At 35.4% G+C, this 17,840-nt stretch overlaps 1 protein-coding gene across 1 annotated transcript in view; it reads right to left on the minus strand.

Moving 5' to 3' along the window:
• Window positions 1-225: 225 nt before the first annotated feature.
• Window positions 226-17,840, minus strand: part of LOC126167332 (G protein-coupled receptor kinase 1) — a 1,141,113-nt gene continuing 1,123,498 nt past the window's right edge. Inside the window, exon 16 of the mRNA XM_049920468.1 lies at window positions 226-7,564. Within this exon, the coding sequence (XP_049776425.1) occupies window positions 7,397-7,564 (168 nt within the window). The 3' untranslated portion in view covers window positions 226-7,396. The remainder of the gene's footprint in view (window positions 7,565-17,840) is intronic.

A 17,840-nucleotide genomic window follows, 5' to 3' on the forward strand; every position in this document is an offset into this window, starting at 1 on the left:
CTTCTGAGATACGCAGGAGAATCTCTGAGCTATTTAATTTATCATACATGCACAACTCACTGAATACTTTGCAGGCAAAAATGATCAAATTTGGAACATCTGGTGTTGTTTACCATGTGACTGCAAAACACTTTCATTCCAATTAAATTCAAATTTGAATTGTTAAACAACACACATTACAAGGCCAAACTGTGTTTGTTGTTCTGCACACTTTTATGTATTATGAAAGCCTCAGCACAATGAGGCACCACAAAGAGAAAAATAGGGCAAGCCTCTCAATGAGTGTAACAGAATGAAAGTGTTACATCCAGAACTATTAACATCAAATTGTACATCGAAAATTTACAATACACTTAGGTATACCCAACGTGTTTCCTTACAAATTTTACATAGCACCACTGACATCAGTGTTCAAACTTGACTAGAAAAAGAGATATGTACTTATACAAATACACTGTGGGCGTTTACAAAGTTATTTGTATAATCTGAAACTGCACAATATGCCAAAAATAAAATCACTACATTTTATTGCTCAGAAAGATATGTACACCAGCAGAAATAATGTCCAAGAACATTAGCAAAAGCTGTAAAAGTTTGTAAACTTTTCCCATTTACCCTTCTCCGTTTCAATTGCACAAATAAGAAATATTCTGCAAATTAATAAATATAATTTCTCATAGAAGGGCCTCCACAAAAGTGAATAAGATGTTCATGTGCAACTGAAGTGAATCAACCTTTTATTACAAACAAGCTGTTTAAAGAAAACTAGTGTTCAAATATTTCAGAACAATTTTTGTTGTAACGCATTTCCTTCTATACCATGAACATCTTCATGTACTCCTTTTTATGAAGTTCTAAGTAAAACAGTACGCACTTAATTTAATATACTTGCAAAACACACACACACACACACACACACACACACACACACACACACACACACACACACAAATGTCCACTGGCATATTACATGACAATTCCTTAACTTTCAGTTGCTACAAAAAAGGTGTGGTAAATAGCACTAAGAGCTTCGACAATAATATTTGAAGCCCATGTTACGATAGTTTCCACTACAATTAACCTTTCTGAATTGTCATAACAACAGGAAATGCACAGCCATTCAAGATTAGCTACTGAACCACCGATAATTATCAAAACATTATTATATAAAAAAAGATTCATTAGAAAAGTAATAAATACAAATGTCACAGTTTCTGCTTTGAAGGCATGTAGGCAAGCATGGCAGAAATAAACAGATTACAATACATGGATAGCAGTCTTTATAATAAATTATACATTTTAAAATAGAAAACGAGTATTCATGACAAGTTGATGAACCTCTCCTGAATTGTATTTTTGCAATCACAGTCAGAAAAAATTGTCTGACACAAAGTGGCATTTAACAATGACAAATAATACAAAATAACTCAATGAAAAATTGCAGATAATGACTTAGTTACCCATAGTACAAAAGTATCAATAGGAATATGGTATGTCTATAAGTTTGTGACATTCTTGTAATGAACTGGTTTAACTTTAAAACATATAAAGATTGAGAAAATGAACTACTGAATTAATGAAAATAAATATGGGTAGAAATAAAGTTTTTAAGATAGGATAGTAGTAAATTATTTGGTAACCTCCATGAGTTCCCGTTCAGTGATCTAAAATAATTTAAATGAGAGCCGATCTTGAGTAAACATGTTGACATATGCACATAGATAATCCTGTCACATTACTTGTCATTAAAAAACTTGTAAAAATTCTGGTTTATTGCTGTTTGGTATTGGATTCAACACAAATAAATTACATCACTTATCTGTTACATTTTTAACAGAGAAATACTTTCCCTCTGCTAAATAAATACAAATATAATATATCCTCTAATCTAGGATGGTGTCTGAAGTAAGCTTTCACACAGAACAAATTTTCTGTTATTTTACAAAAATATTCTTATTTTTAAATGATATTTTTCTTGTTGCACTTGAAGCACTTAATCAGATACAAAATTTATCCAAATCATTTTAAATGGAATGTTACAATGAATTTAGATTATGTCTGAAAGATGATAAAATGCTGCTCTGTGTTTCCCTCAGTGAGTCACAGCATAGTTACCAAACTACATTTTTGTAGCCAATAGTTAATGACATGTAATTATAGTTTTGTTACTACCTCTGTCCACTATTTCAATAGAACCACGAAAATTGGTGTGTTGTGACACTGTCATTCACATCTCACAGTTCTCTGCAAATGATTGGTGACAAAATTAAGTTGTGTACATTATTGTAAATAACATTTGTTTTCTTCACTCTTCCTGGATTCTGGATAAAAGCAGAGATGAAATGTATCTACAGACTGTTACTGAAATTAACACATTCTACAAAGGAAAAGAGAACACATTAAACACCTCAGAATTTTTTCAGAAAGACTGCACACACTACATACGGAATCTGAATATGAATATTTCATGCTTTCTACAACTTGTTTCTGCTGAATGTATTATTTATCATCTCTATCTCTCACAAGACTTCAGCTGACAAGCAAGTAACTTAAAAGGTATCAAAATGTGCTATGAATAAATATAAGTGGCCCATAATTACTCACACAAAATTCTTTTACATGACTGGGTATACATAATTAATAAGAAAAATTAAAAATTGCATAATTAATCAAACTATGTAGATCAGTTTTATGACTTTAACTATTTAATACCCTTCAACTAGTACAGAACTCACATTCTCCATATCATTGATTGCAAAGGTTTGCAACCCATCCTAACAAGCTCTTTCCAGATATGGTAACATGAGAAACACCAATATATCAAAATGGAAATAATCTCACAGCAAAATCCACAAATCTGGAAAGGCGACTGTAATTCATTAATAATGTGAGTTCTAACAATCAAGTGGACAACACTACTTCATTCCGTTAGGGTACAAGTTATGTACATTCAACATCATCTTAGAGCTACTGAACAATGACAAATTTTTCCTGTTTATCAGAAGTACTTAATGTGCACTTCACCATACTGACCAACTGATATACTAATGTAGCACGAGTTTTGTATTCAGTAAATGTACAAAATAAATAATGGTCACAATAATCTTACTACATCTTATTAAATAAGTTGTTTGGAATATACATTGGTCAGTAATGAGACTCAAACAAGAAATGAGGAATGGTCTTGAGATGTTTACAGCAGAAGTTTGTTTTGTTAGCATTAATACTAATCATGTCAAGTGACAAATAATTTCTTAGCTCCTCTCAGGATGGTACTTTGAGTAATAATCTGTTTAAATAATATACGACTGAATGTGTAAGATCAGTTCACAAAAATATTATTGTCAATAAACTAAAATGTTTTGACTCTCAGTAATTAAACTTGTTTGCATACTCCCTAGAAAGATATAGAAATCTGACAATGTTACCATGCACTTTTCTGTCCCAAGGATTCAGATCCAAGTGAAACAAAACACAGAGATAGGAAATGGAATTGGTTTTCACTTACAGGCAATACACGGTGCTACTGATTTAAAAATTATGATCAGAATATCAGTTCTGAAAAGATGTCTTCATCTTGTATGTAGCTCTATACAATTACAGTGAAAATAGTTTAAGATTTTACAATTACAATTTTTAAATGATGACCACCTTAACAGTAGGTGCGAATATGAATAATTTTCATCAAGTTTTTGCTAATTTTGAAAACTATGTTTCAATATTACCATGAGAAGGACTGATTACCACTCATCTACATTTCTGTTTATTCTATGTACTATCACAATCACATGCTCTTTCAGCTCTATAGAGTTAGCAAGTTGGAAAGAAAGGATAAGCATATACCGAACTAGTGTGTCAGCTTGATTGCCTGCAGTGACAGCTAAATTGTGAGTTGTAACTCGTTTCTGTTCACAATTTAAAAGTTCAAAACCATTTTTTAGTATTATCCCTTGTAATGTCAATATTTTTGCCAAAGTATTTGTATGCGAAGGAAAAGATTCTCTCTTTTGGAAAACACACTCCATCAACTGAAACTGCTTTGTAAAAATATGGTGGAAAGGCACAGAAGCTCGTTCATACGAATTTTCAATAGTTTTACATAAGTTAATCTTAGCATTAAAAAGTGAAAGTTGATCATAGAAAACTTAAAAAAATACTCAGTGCAGGATAGGTGAAATATTGGGGAAAATCTCCATTTTTTTTTTTGGTTCCAAGGATTCAGGAAACAATGACAGACACACAATATGAAAATTTTCATAATGAGAATCACTGCGTAAAGTGAGACGGAAGTAATTTTGAAATACATGTAACACAACACAATGTAGTTATAGTAGTAAACTGCAAAACAGGAACTGATAACAGAAATGTTAAATAAATTTAAAATGAAAAGAAAGCAAATAGCTACACATGGAGCCATCAGCGTTTTCTTGAAGTGAAACTATACACAGGAAATGAAAGTGAATAAAGGTGCAACAATGAACAATTAATTATCTTGTATGCCACTAGCCGAGCGCTACTATAACAAGAAAAAACTCTCTGCTGTCTTGACACAGTCTCATCAGTTTCAACTGGTGAGGGAAATCAGCTTTAACATGCAGTTCGGCTGTAGGAGTAAAACAAATTACAGTTGGTCTGCTTAAAATGTCAAGAACAAGATAAAATTATGTGAAACACTACAAAAGAGCATATTTATTAGTCACTAAAACTTTAACAACTGGAACTATACCAAAAGAAAAAGAAAAATATAACTACTAGTAATCTCAATTTTTCAGATCAATGGTTCCTTTAGTATGAGAAAAAGGCCATGATGGGAATGTAAGGAAAAGATGTGGAAGTACTGTGCTCAGGGAAAATTCCATGGCACAGCAAGAGAGTTCTTTCTCACTGCTTATATTTATCTTTGTCTCCCTCCTGAACAATTTTTAGTAAGACCCAACTCCTCGTTATAGCTCATCTCCCTATGCATAAAATTTCAACGCTGATTTTCTCACATACAAAAAGCTGCTAGACAGGTACTTAGGAAGACCCCTCAACAATATACCCAAGACTCACCAAAATCCGTAATTAACAGCTAAGATGACCTCCTTGCGAGTATGAATCCTTTAGTTTCAAAGATCTATACAGAGACAAATGTGGAAAAGTGGTGAAAAATCAAACAGCTCTGGACCTCTGTATTTCATGTACTCTAGTAGAAGGAATTCAATAAACCACTGTAAGTTACATTCATTAGCATTTCAAAACATATCTATGTTCAAGAGATGGGATACTTTAAGTGAATCGCAAAGACAATTCTGTCATTCTTATTTCAGTGTGTAATTTGTCACTGGACAGGTCTTGTCTTTGTTGTATCTTTTTTCTGGTATCTTACACTGTTTGTCATATTTGAGGCCATTTGCAACTTTTTTTACTATTAAGTATTAAAAAATCACAATTGATACATATTAGGCCACAGCACATTAATTACTGTGCATTGCAAATGTCAAAAAATTCTATCCAACAGACATCTGAAAGTAATTCTAGGAGATTGGAGTTTGCAATGTCTGCACACAACTCATTTCAGTTATTTTAGAACAGGTTTGTGGTAGTAATGTACAACATTTGCAACTTCCACTGTGCTGGACTTGCAGTAACAATGCTTTGTCGGGTACATGTTATATTAACATCTTTGAGGGGACAACTGAAGAATGGGATTTATCTGTGACTCACAAGATGAAAGACTTGAAGAAGAACTTATTTTTAATAAAATTGAAACCAAGTAAGTTCTTGTGGTAACATTTTTAATGTTCTGAATTGTCTTTTCTTATCCATTTTGTGCACTGAGTACAATTTCAGCCAGAGAACAGGTCACCATTTCTTATTAACAGGAAATGACTCTTTTTATAAATAAGTTAACAGATCACACTACACGTGTTTGCTGTTTTGACTGGAGCATTAATTAGTCTAAATTAAGTGAAGATATGATTGAACTACCAAATCTTCCAGAAGCACTTCATTTCTGAGTGGCTTTAATAACTGCTACTGTTTCAGTGAAAATTGATAAAAATGAAAATGTATTTCAGAATTTATAGCTCACACTGGACAATTACTAATGTTATTACATGTATAATTCTGTTGCATACAGTATCTTCAAATGTGTAATCCAGTCAAACCCTGAGTTCTTAAATGCAAGAATTACTGAACAGTGAAACATGTATTGTGAACATAAATTGATTATCGTTAAGAATCTTACTGTGGTATATCCATTCTCAGTAGTCACTTGCCATGAAATTTAACAGCAGGAATCATTACAAAACTTCAAGAACTAAGTTAATATAAAAGTTAACCAAAATAAAATGCAATTTTTTTATATCGTGAAATAGCGGTCACAGTTTACTCTGAGCAATGTTTTACATCTTCAGCATGTAAAATGAGAAATTACAAACTGTAACTCAGGAACAACCATGTACAACTTAACTTGGACTGTGTTAAGAGAGGAGTTCAGTGAGCAGCATTTTATGTAGTTGTTGGGAAAAAAAAACATTCACAAGTCTAGAAGTAATAACACCATAACTGAAATATGTATAATATTCCACACTGCATGTCTTAAAAGTTTGCTAATAGTCTGTCACATAATATGTTGTTTCAAAATAAATAATGATGTGTAACAAAAAATATTTTAAAGTACTTATGAGAAGACATTTTGCACTGTTGTGTGAAAATACTGTTTGTTTCTTATTATATGTACAGTATCTAAATGTCTCATACATAAAATACCAGCATTAACATAAATACTGGCAAATTAATTTCCAACAATCAATACATGTTCTCAGGGAAGGAAAAGGCAAAATTAAAATAAAAAAGTATCTACACTTGTACACACAAGGAAACATGCTCTCACACACACTTCACAGTGGTCTCTCGATCCACTACAGGGGATGATAAGTCTCTGCTTCTTGGTATTTCAATGTCTTCTAAACACTCATACCACTGAAATTCACAGAACTTCATCTAAAAATGGATGACCACACACAGATGTGAAGGAATAATGTCCTGCATTTTACGTTATGATGACTGGTTGCATAAAATTATATTAATTTTGCTGGCTATCGTAGTTGTCATCTAACACTCTGACAGTACTATTCCTCTGATTATCTTTCACTTAAATAAAAAAACTTTCATACACATTTATTTACAAGAGGCCTACTCGTCTATCACATATCCGTAATAGGATAAGGGAAGGTTTGGCATTTAAATATAGCAAAAAATTAAGAGGTTTTTGTACAAATACCATCAAGTTACTCCTTGCCTGCAATCTTGGTGTATGTCACTGAGTTACCATGACCTAATTATAGCCAAACAATGCACATTCTGGCAAGATGAGACGACTGAATAAAAAACACTATCCGAAGAGTTCTCCTCAATTTCCATTGGTGTTTCTTGTTGCTATGAAGGGATTTTTGTTGTTTGCATCCCTTTCTGTTCCATATATTTTCCCTGCTTTCTTTGCCATGCTGCCAAGCAGCTCCAGAGAACATTTATGTGCTGACCTCAGTGACAAGGCCCACTCCTTTAATCCAATTTCATCCTGATGAAAAATAACAAAAATTAACAGGTACAATGAATTTTTCATCCTGCATAGGTTCTATCTCTAAACACATGACAAAAATATCCAAAAATAAACCGTCTAAGTTTTTATATTGAGCTACAAATAAAATTAGCAGAGGAAAGGAACTATAAAAAGTATGCTAATACAATATGACACTTCCTCTCATCGTTACAACGAAGATACATTCACCAAACATTACAAATTTGAGTGCAGTGGCACAGTGGTAAGAACTAAGAGACACATTTCAGGTAATGACAGTTCATATCCATCTTTGGTCATCCAGAATTAGGTTTTCCATGGTTTCCTTAAATTGTACATACTGGGACAGTTCCTTTTAAAAGGACAGGCTGATTTCTTTCCCCAGTCCAAGCTTTTGTCCTGCCATTAATAATCTTGTCATGAGTGGGACATTAAATCCTTATCTTCCTATCCATGCAACATTTAGAAAATACTGTGGAGAAGCAGCCACATATGTAGGAACCTATATCAGTCCAACATTCTGAACTGTTCAGAAGCAAGCAACAAAATCTGATAAAATGAACCACTTTCTTAACCTAAAGAACAATATTCTGCAAGCTTCACTGAGTTAAAGGACTACAAAATAATGCATTCAATGAATTACAAAAATGTCCCAGGTCATGTGATAATAATATGCAATTGTAAATATTACACAGGAAACAATCTTAATCTTCTCACATTTCCACTAGTATTCTTAATTCTTTCCATAGTTCATTTCAGCCTCACATTTAATGGAAGTCTTGTCCTTTTCAATAACATTCAAAATTTCTCTACTATCTTGTCAACAACTGGAACCTGTCTCATTCAATTAATTGTTTTTGCTGTGCTGCGTCACATCTAGCTTCTGAAGTTTCTCATGGTTCCTATTCTAACACTCCTTGTATCTTCTCTCAAAGCAAATTATTTTATTGAAATTGATTATGAGTGCAAAGAATGTGTTGTGTCAAATGAGAAAGTGCTGGTATGTTGATAGACACAATAAAATAAAAAACACACAAACACACAGACAAATATTCAAGCTTTCGCAACCCATGGTTGCTTCATCAGGAAAGAGGGAAGGAGAGGGAAAGATGAAAGGATGTGGGTTTTAAGGGAGAGGGTTCGGCAGAGATGACAGTCGAGGCCAACCTCTTTGCATTTACGTATGTCTGCCTGTGTCTGTACGTGTGCGGATGGATGTGTGTGTGTGTGCACGCGCGCGAGTGTATACCTGTCCTTTTTTCCCCCTAAGGTAAGTCTTTCCGCTCCTGGGATTGGAATGACTCCTTATCCTCTCCCTTAAAACCCACATCCTTTTATCTTTCCCTCTCCTTCCCTCTTTCCTGATGAAGCAACCATGGGTTGCGAAAGCTTGAATATTTGTGTGTGTGTTTTTTATTTTATTGTGTCTACCATCAACATACCAGCACTTTCTCGTTTGGTAAGTTAAAGCATCTTTGTTTTTTATATATATTTTTCCCACGTGGAATGTTTCTCTCTCTCTCTCTCTCTCTCTCTCTCTCTCTCTCTCTCTCTCTCTCTCTCTCTCTCTGTGTGTGTGTGTGTGTGTGTGTGTGTGTGTGTGTGTGTGTGTGTGTGTGTGTGTGTGTAAAGAATAGTCATTGGATTTATATAACTCACTCTTCAGTGACCGTCATCTTTTTGTACTCAAATTTATGGTGGATATTATTAATTAACCATGTATTACCACTAACTAAGGGAGATTTTTTATACAAAGTAATTAGTTACTTCTGAAATTATAAGGCACAAGGCAGGGAATTTAATGAGGAAGCTGACAGCACAAAGTAATAATCATTGTGACTGATGTTGTAGTAAAAACTTAGTTGTAAAAGCTCTATCAAGCTATTCCATTCATGATACATAAGAAGTGAAGAGATTATTTATAAAAATTCATTGTTACATGGATTTTGTCAAGTATGTTACTCAATTTCATCATCAGATATCAACTGAAGAATGTACTAATTAAACGAGACCATAAAAGAAGAAAGATATGGAATATGGGAATGAGGAAGGTGTAGGAATGAGAGAAAAGAATCCACTGGAGGTGAAACCAATTTATAGTTGTCATAAAGAGCTGGGTTATGGTAGTCTGCTTAACATAATTCTGTGAAATAAGAAGGCACACACAAAAAAATTCACTATTATGACATCTATTAAGCTGGAGGTTATCAGTAAATGGAATACAACACCACCCAAACCAACAAAATATGGCAAAAGTGTCACATTTTGTTAAAACTTTTTACAGACAAGTTCCTAAATCTTCCTAGAGAAATAGTCTCACAATTCTTCCTGTATAAAAAAGAGATTTCAAGGCCTGTAAATGTCAAATCCTTAACTGATATCTAAGTGTCACTACTATCTCCTTTTATTTCTTACAGCTAGCCTGAAGGTAAAAAGATTTCTAAGAACCTTCAACATCACAGCGCGTCAGCAATTGTTGGTTAATATATTAAAAAACACAAAACCCGCCCTGACTGTGTAAAAAGCTCCTAGTGTTAAGTGTAACCTAGGTTTCAGCGTAGATAACTACACCTTCTTCAGAACTGTTCTGAAGAAGGTGTAGTTATCTACGCCGAAACCTGGGTTAACACTTAACACTAGGTGCTTTTTTCACAATCGAGGCGGGTTTTTAGTTTTTTAATATAAAAAGATTTCTCTCGTTTCAGTGAGAAAATTTTTGAGAGAAATTTACTGCTTCAAGTAAGAGCTTTTTATTATTTGCTGTACCAGGGAGATACTAACTGCAAGCATCCGAGAACTTTTTAAGCAGATCTTTACATCATCTGATGATAGAGCTGCAAACTGAACATAAGGAAGACAGAAAAAAATTGAGACCAAGTTGAGTAGAGTATCCTAAACAGTGATATGGCTTATAAAGCAGTGACTGTAATTCATGAACTGCCTGTATCACCATAAAAAGCAGCACACTATTTATATTTGAAGTCTTCAGAGGCAAGTAGTCCATCTTAAAGCAGCTGCTTATGGACCAGCCATCAAGTGTAAAAGGAAGGAACAAATTGATGGTGGCCAATCACCAGACAGACTGCGACAAGAAAATGAAATAGTGAGACCTGTGCTACTGTTGAGAAGCCAGGTGTGGTGAAATGCAACATTCAGGGACCATACTGAAATATTAAAACATCCCATCAATATGAAAAGAAAAATGGTTAGATGAGGGCTAGTCATAAAATTTTAATTATCACCCCAATAAAATAGATTTACTGAATTAGTTTTTTCTTTGTTTATAGATAATGTTTGCAGTCTTGGTACACACTGAAATACCACTGCAGCACACTATTAGAGGCGCCAAAGTAATATGACACAGCCCAACAATAAAGCGGTCCATCTCCATTGCTGAGTAGACAGCTTAGATTGCTCCTGTGTGGAGCACTTGGGTTCGATTCCTGGTACTGCCAAAGATTTCTCCTCAGTGAGAGGGCTGGTATGAAGTGCACTCAGCCTTGTGATGCCAACTGAGGAGCTACTTGACTGAGTAGTAGTGGCTCTGTGGTCTTGAAGGTCTGCAACATCTCCACGAGAGTGGTATTCTGACTACATGTTCCTTCATACCACATCCACACACCACCACGAGGCAGAGGACGACATAGCAGCCAGTAGAAATCCTTTGGACCTTCACAACTGATGAGGAGATCATTTGTAATGATAAAGTGGAGAATTGTACAGTAATTTCTTTTCTGCATTTGACAAGGAACAACCATGCAGCAATATGTGCAGAGTTGGTGGCAGTGTATGATAACAGTACAGCATCATATGATGCAATGGTTAAGCAGTGCAGATGCTTCAGGTGTGGTCAGACAAGTCTGAATGCATAAGTATGAAGTGGCACACCACCTCTCTTTGAAGTACTGGGAATCAGAAAAGATGTGGAGGTCCTAGTGTTCTAACATCAGTTTTCAACATCTTGCACAAACTTTGGACACAGCAAAGGATATTGCCCACTGTGTTCTGTGACTGCCTCCACCAATTCAAGGAACCCACCAAACTGAGGCAACAGTTAAAATGTTGTAACAGTGTCCAAATTACTTTTTTAGCTGCTCAAGAATTTCAGATGAATGCTGAGTGTAACACTACAAACCCAAGAAAAAATAAATAATAAAATAATTTACAAATAAAGTGGTCACATGTTATATGAAATGATTTTCCTAAAAGTAATAAATAACATATATTATGATACTAAAAATCATGTACAGCGATTTGAACACTGAAACAAAAATGTTGTCGTTGCTTTGCAAACTCAAGTACTTAAATATTTAAAATCATAAATGCAAAGGACCTTAGCATCTGGAACATTAATATGTTAAGGTACATAGAAAAAGAGCTCCAAGTAGAATCGGCAGTTCGAATGAAACTGCTCTCTGATTTAAGAATCCTGTTTTTTATTGGGGAAAAGTAAGTGAGCAAGAACAATGATGTCAACAGCACTGAAAAGGGAGACAGTGCTTCTTGCAACACACACATTCACTTTCCTGAAGAATTCTCTATTGAAAAATTTTTCAGACTGAAAAACTGTTGGAACCTTTTTACATTTTCGGGCATAAATGATAGAAATAAGTCAAGGACACAAAATGCCAGACTGGTATTGTCTATATTATCCACCAGTTAAATATCTTCCAGTACTTTTTAAAATTCTTTGAGTTTTAAGTTAAATGCTGAACTTTATTCTCAATCAGCATCCATTTGCTGTAAATAATTTCAAGTATAATTCAAATACATGCCAATGTTTTTCTAATCTATTTTCTTTTATACAAATCATTTCACAGAATATTTGGCCATTTGATCACTTTCTTTTTACCAAATTTCTTTTCTATTTTCATGTTTTGTTCAGAAAGCACAGAATAAATATACTGAAAAATCTGCCAGTATTACATCATTACTGAGATTACACAGATTAAGAGAAAACAATTAAGATGTTGATTGAGAATTTAAAGTTCAATATTTAACATGAAATTTTAAACAATGCTAGAGCATATTTGCCTGGCAGTTTTTGTTACTTACTCTGGTTACTTTAAAGCCATTAAACCTTTTCCAGAATGAATTTTCACTCTGCAGCAGAGTGTTTGCTGACCTGAAACTTCCTGCCAGAGTAAAACTGTGTGCCAGATTTGTGGGGCATTCGGATGTGACAGTGGCTCAGTGTTGGATTTCATGGGAACGTGAGGACAGATTTGTTCACTGTCACTGTCAAAGTTTCAGTTGACCATACTTGATTACCAGAAGGAAGGATCACATTATTGCACATGAGCATGTTGTAACTCTTTTACATTTGTGCCTGCCATATGAGAACAATTAATGGACACTCTGCCATGTTATGTGCTACCCCACACCATTGATCAGAGACTAGCAGCAGCTGGACTAGGTAATTTCCATCCCCTGGATAGGTAGCTGTTAACACCACAACACAAATGGGTGTGTTTAGTGTGGTGCCACTACCAGGAAACAGAGACTGCTGATGATTGGTATCATATTGAGTTCAGCAATGAATTATGGCTCTGCACTACCTTGGACAACCATCATTAGTGAGTGTGGTGGTGATCTGGAGAGTGGTCCCATTCTTCGAAAGTTTTAGAGAGGCATAGTGGTGTCATTCCTGACATCATGGTGTGAGGAGTCATGGGGTATGACTTCAGTTCAAGACAGAGAGAACTCTGATGGCACAATTGCATGTCACGGACATCCAACATCCTCATGTGACCTATTATGCTAATACTTTTCAACAGGACAATGCTCACCCACTCATAGCATTTGGCACTATGTATTGCCTGCGTGATAGTGACATACTCTCATGGCCAGCACAATCCCAGATCTGTCCCCAATAGGACATGTGGGGGACAAGCTTGGATGTTAACTGCATTTCAGTGTCAGTGTCCAGTACATAAGGCCTCTATTACACTAGGTCGCCAGGTGACGCAACCTGTCACGCCACCAGTTTCACTGTTCATCACTGGGAATTAATTGTTAAGGATACTATTAGATTAGGGCAGCCACTGGTGCTGCCACAAGCTGGCTGTTCGCTGAGTGCTGTGCCCAGCCACCATGTAGGCAGCAACTGGTAGAGAGAGATGTTGCAGGGCATTGTATCCTACTTTGCTGGGCTCCCATGTGGCACAGGCAGTCCAGCCACCACTAATCGGTTAGGCCACCATGTGGTCACTCTGCTGTCCACTATAGAGAACTGTTGTCCAACTGCACAAATGAAATCATCGGTATTCACTTTTGTGTCCAAAAACCTCTGGTACTCTTTCAGAGCTTGTTTCAGCTTCATGTTTTTCCCTTTTGTCATATCTGCACTTTCACAAATGAAATCGTCAGTATTCACTTTTGTGTCCAAAAACCTCTGGTACTCTTTCAGAGCTTGTTTCAGCTTGGTGTTTTTCCCTTTTGTCATATTTGCACTTTCACACTGAACTGGTCCTCTGAGGATGAGAAACATTTGTTTTTGGTTGACGTGAAATGTATACGTAATAAAACTAATTGTTATTCTGTGTACCAGATAATATTTAAAAATATTAATTACCTCACTCTGGTGTATATGAAAAGCAGTATCAGTATTTCATTATAGTCTATGTTTTGTAGTAAAGATACAAAGCACAATGAAAACAACAGAAACAGATTTTCATAATCTTTTTACTCTGGTGTGGATTTTCCTATGAGAAAGAATTGAATGAAGACGTACGTATCTTGTAATGCATCTCTAGTAAATATATGTTGTTATTGATAACCAAATCACTTATTTCAGTAGCAATAACATCCCTAAAGGTATGAAAAATTAACTGTACAATTTTCCAGAGATTAATAATATGTGGTACAGCACAAATCGTAATTAGTATTGTTGCCTGCCATTTACAACACAGTGGATTCTTTTTTAAATTACTACAATATTATGTGGTAAAAACCCAAAAGGAGATGAGTTACAATCAATTTCTTGAACAAACAGATCAAAGTCAAGTTAATTTCAGTCACTTTTCAAAGAGTGATATCGATATCGAAACAAATTCTTGTCATTGCTGCTTCAAAGCTGCCTTCAGTTCAAGTGATGAGATTTTTCATAGTTAAGAAAGTGTTCAGCTTTGAATTAATAACAGATGTACCATGGAAAAGGTGTTTCTACACATGAACCTACAAAAATATTATTATTCTTGTGAAAAGATATTTCTATAAGTAAAAGACTAAGGTGCTTCACATTGAGCTGTTACTAATTTATTTTACATTTATGCAGACATTCCAAAGTGATTTATGTTGCAGGCACTTTAGAAAGCCTTAACAACATAAAAAATAAGAATATTTGCCTGTGGAATGAAGCTGTAGTGAGTACATTGTATGTAGCCTCATGTGATCTTACGATGTGTTATTAACAGCACAACTACACTCACACTTATTGTTCAGTGACTCATATATACACACGTTACACACCCATATATACACAAAAAAATCACTACAACACCTTTGCACAGTGAAAATCTACAGATCACTAGATATACTGAAGTACACAAAGCCCACGCCTACCACAGTACTACAAGTTTGTATGCCAACTAGCTCCGCAGATGACGAAGAGACTGATGAAGTGTATGATGAGATGAAAGAAATTAGTCAGATAGTGAAGGGAGATGAAAATTTGATAGTCGTGGGTGACTGGAATTTGACAGTAAGAAAAGGAAGAGAAGGAAACGTAGTAGGTGAATATGGAATGGGGGTAAGAAATGAAAGAGGAAGCTGCCTGGTAGAATTTTGCACACACCATAACTTAATCATAGGTAACACCCGGTTCAAGAATCATAAAAGAAGGTTGCATACATGGAAGAGGCCTGGAGATACTAGAAGGTTTCAGATAGATTATATAATGGTAAGACAAGAGATTTAGGAACCAGGTTTTAAATTGTAAGACATTTCCAGAGGCAGGTGTGGACTCTGACCACAATCTATTGGTTATGAACTGTAGATTAAAACTGAATGAGCTGCAAAAAGGTGGGAATTTAAGGAGATGGTATCTGGATAAACTGACAGAACCAGAGGTTGTAGAGAGTTTCAGGGAGAAAATTAGGGATCAATTGACAGGAATGGGGGAAAGAAATACAGTAGAAGAAGAATGGGTTGCTTTGAGAGATGAAGGCAACAGAGGATCAAGTAGGTAAAAAGACAAGGGCTAGTAGAAATCCTTGGGTAACAGAACATATATTCAATTTAATTGATGAAAGGTGAAAATAAAAAAATGCTGTAAATGAAGCAAGCAAAAAGGAATACAAACGTCTCAAAAATGAGATCGACAGAAAGTGCAAAATGGCTAAGCAGGGATGGTTAGAGGACAAATGTAAGGATGTAGAGGCATATCTCACCAGGGGTAAGATAGATACTGCCTACAGGAAAATTAAAGAGACCTTTGGAGAAAAGAGAACCACTTATATGAATATCAAGAGCTCAGATGGAAGCCCAGTTCTAAGCACAGAAGAGAGAGTGGAACAGTGGAAGGACTATATAGAGGGTCTGTACAAGGGTGATGTACTTGAGGACAATATTATGGAAATGGAAGAGGATGTAGATGAAGATGAAATGGGAGATGTGATACTGCGTGAAGAGTTTGACAGAGCACTGAAAGACCTAAGCTAAAACAAGGCCCCGGGAGTAGACAACATTCCATTGGAACTACTGATAGCCTTGGGAGAGCCAGCCCTGACAAAACACTACCATCTGGCGACCACGACGTATGAGACAGGTGAAATACCCTCAGACTTCAAGAAGAATATAGTAATTCCAATCCCAAAGAAAGCAGGTGTTGACACGTGTGAAAATTACCGAACTATCAGTTTAATAAGCCGTGGCTGCTAAATACTAACATGAATTCTTTACAGACGAATAGAAAAACTGGTAGAAGCCGACCTCGGGGAATATCAGTTTGGATTATGTGGAAATGTTGTAACACTTGAGGCAATACTGACCCTATGACTTATCTTAGAAGAAAGATTAAGGAAAGGCAAACCTACGTTTCTAGCACTTGTAGACTTAGAGAAAGCTTTTGACAATGTTGATTGGAATACTCTCTTTCAAATTCTAAAGGTGGCAGGGGTAAAACACAGGGAGCGAAAGGCTATTTACAATTTGTACAGAAACCAGATGGCAGCTATAAGAGTTGAGGGGCATGAAAGGGAAGCAGTGGTCGGGAAGGGAGTGAGACAGGTTTGTAGCCTATCCCCGATGTTATTCAATCTGAATCTTGAGGAAGCAGTAAAGGAAACATAAGAAAAATTTGGAGGAGGAATTAAAATCCATGGAGAAGCAATAAAAACTTTGAGGTTCGCCGATGACATTGTAATTCTGTCAGAGACAGGAAAGGACCTGGAAGAGCAGCTGAACGGAATGGACAGTGTCTTGAAACGAGGATATAAGATGAAAATCAAAAAAAGCAAAACAAGGATAATGGAATGTATCAGAATTAAATTGGGTGATGCAAAGTGTATTAGAGTAGGAAATGAGACGCTTAAAGTAGTAAATGAGTTTTGCTATTTGGGGAGCAAAATACCTGGTGATGGTTGAAGTAGAGAGGATATACAATGTAGACTGGCAATGGAAAGGAGAGTATTTCTGAAGAAGAGAAATTTGTTAACATTGAGTATAGATTTAAGCATCAGGAAGTCGTTTCTGAATGTATTTGTATGGAGTGTGGCCATGTATGGAAATGAAATGCGAACTATAAATAGTTTGAAGGGCAGCGTGGAGGGTAAAAATTATAGAGGGAGACCAAGAGATGAATACACTAAGCAGATTCACAAGGATGTAGGTTGCAGTAGGTACTGGAAGATGAAGAAGCCTGCACAGGATAGAGTAGCTTGGAGAGCTGCATCAAACCAGTCTCTGGACTGAAGATCAAAAGAAAAACAACAACAACATTTATTTTGTATAGTTAATCTTCTGGGAATTTTCACTGTTAAAATTACATTTTCAATTACTATTACTATTACTGAATATTGAAATATTTACAAAATATCAAAAAAACTGTACAATATGAATGAACTACTTTTGTTAACATTGCAATTACTATCTTTGATACGATATCTTTTGTGGAGTTGTAGTGTTGTGTTGAGCATGTTCAAATTGTCTTATATTCTAAACCTCATGTCAACTCAAAACGATTCTCAGAAAAAACTTAACTTTGTGTTCTGCCTTACGGCAGGTCTTCTCATGGGGGAAGACTCGTCAGAGAGGTCCAACGCATGAGCGTCTAGGG

This window comes from Schistocerca cancellata, chromosome 1 (genome assembly GCF_023864275.1).
Source record: "Schistocerca cancellata isolate TAMUIC-IGC-003103 chromosome 1, iqSchCanc2.1, whole genome shotgun sequence".
In the NCBI taxonomy this organism is placed as follows: Eukaryota; Metazoa; Arthropoda; class Insecta; order Orthoptera; family Acrididae; genus Schistocerca; species Schistocerca cancellata.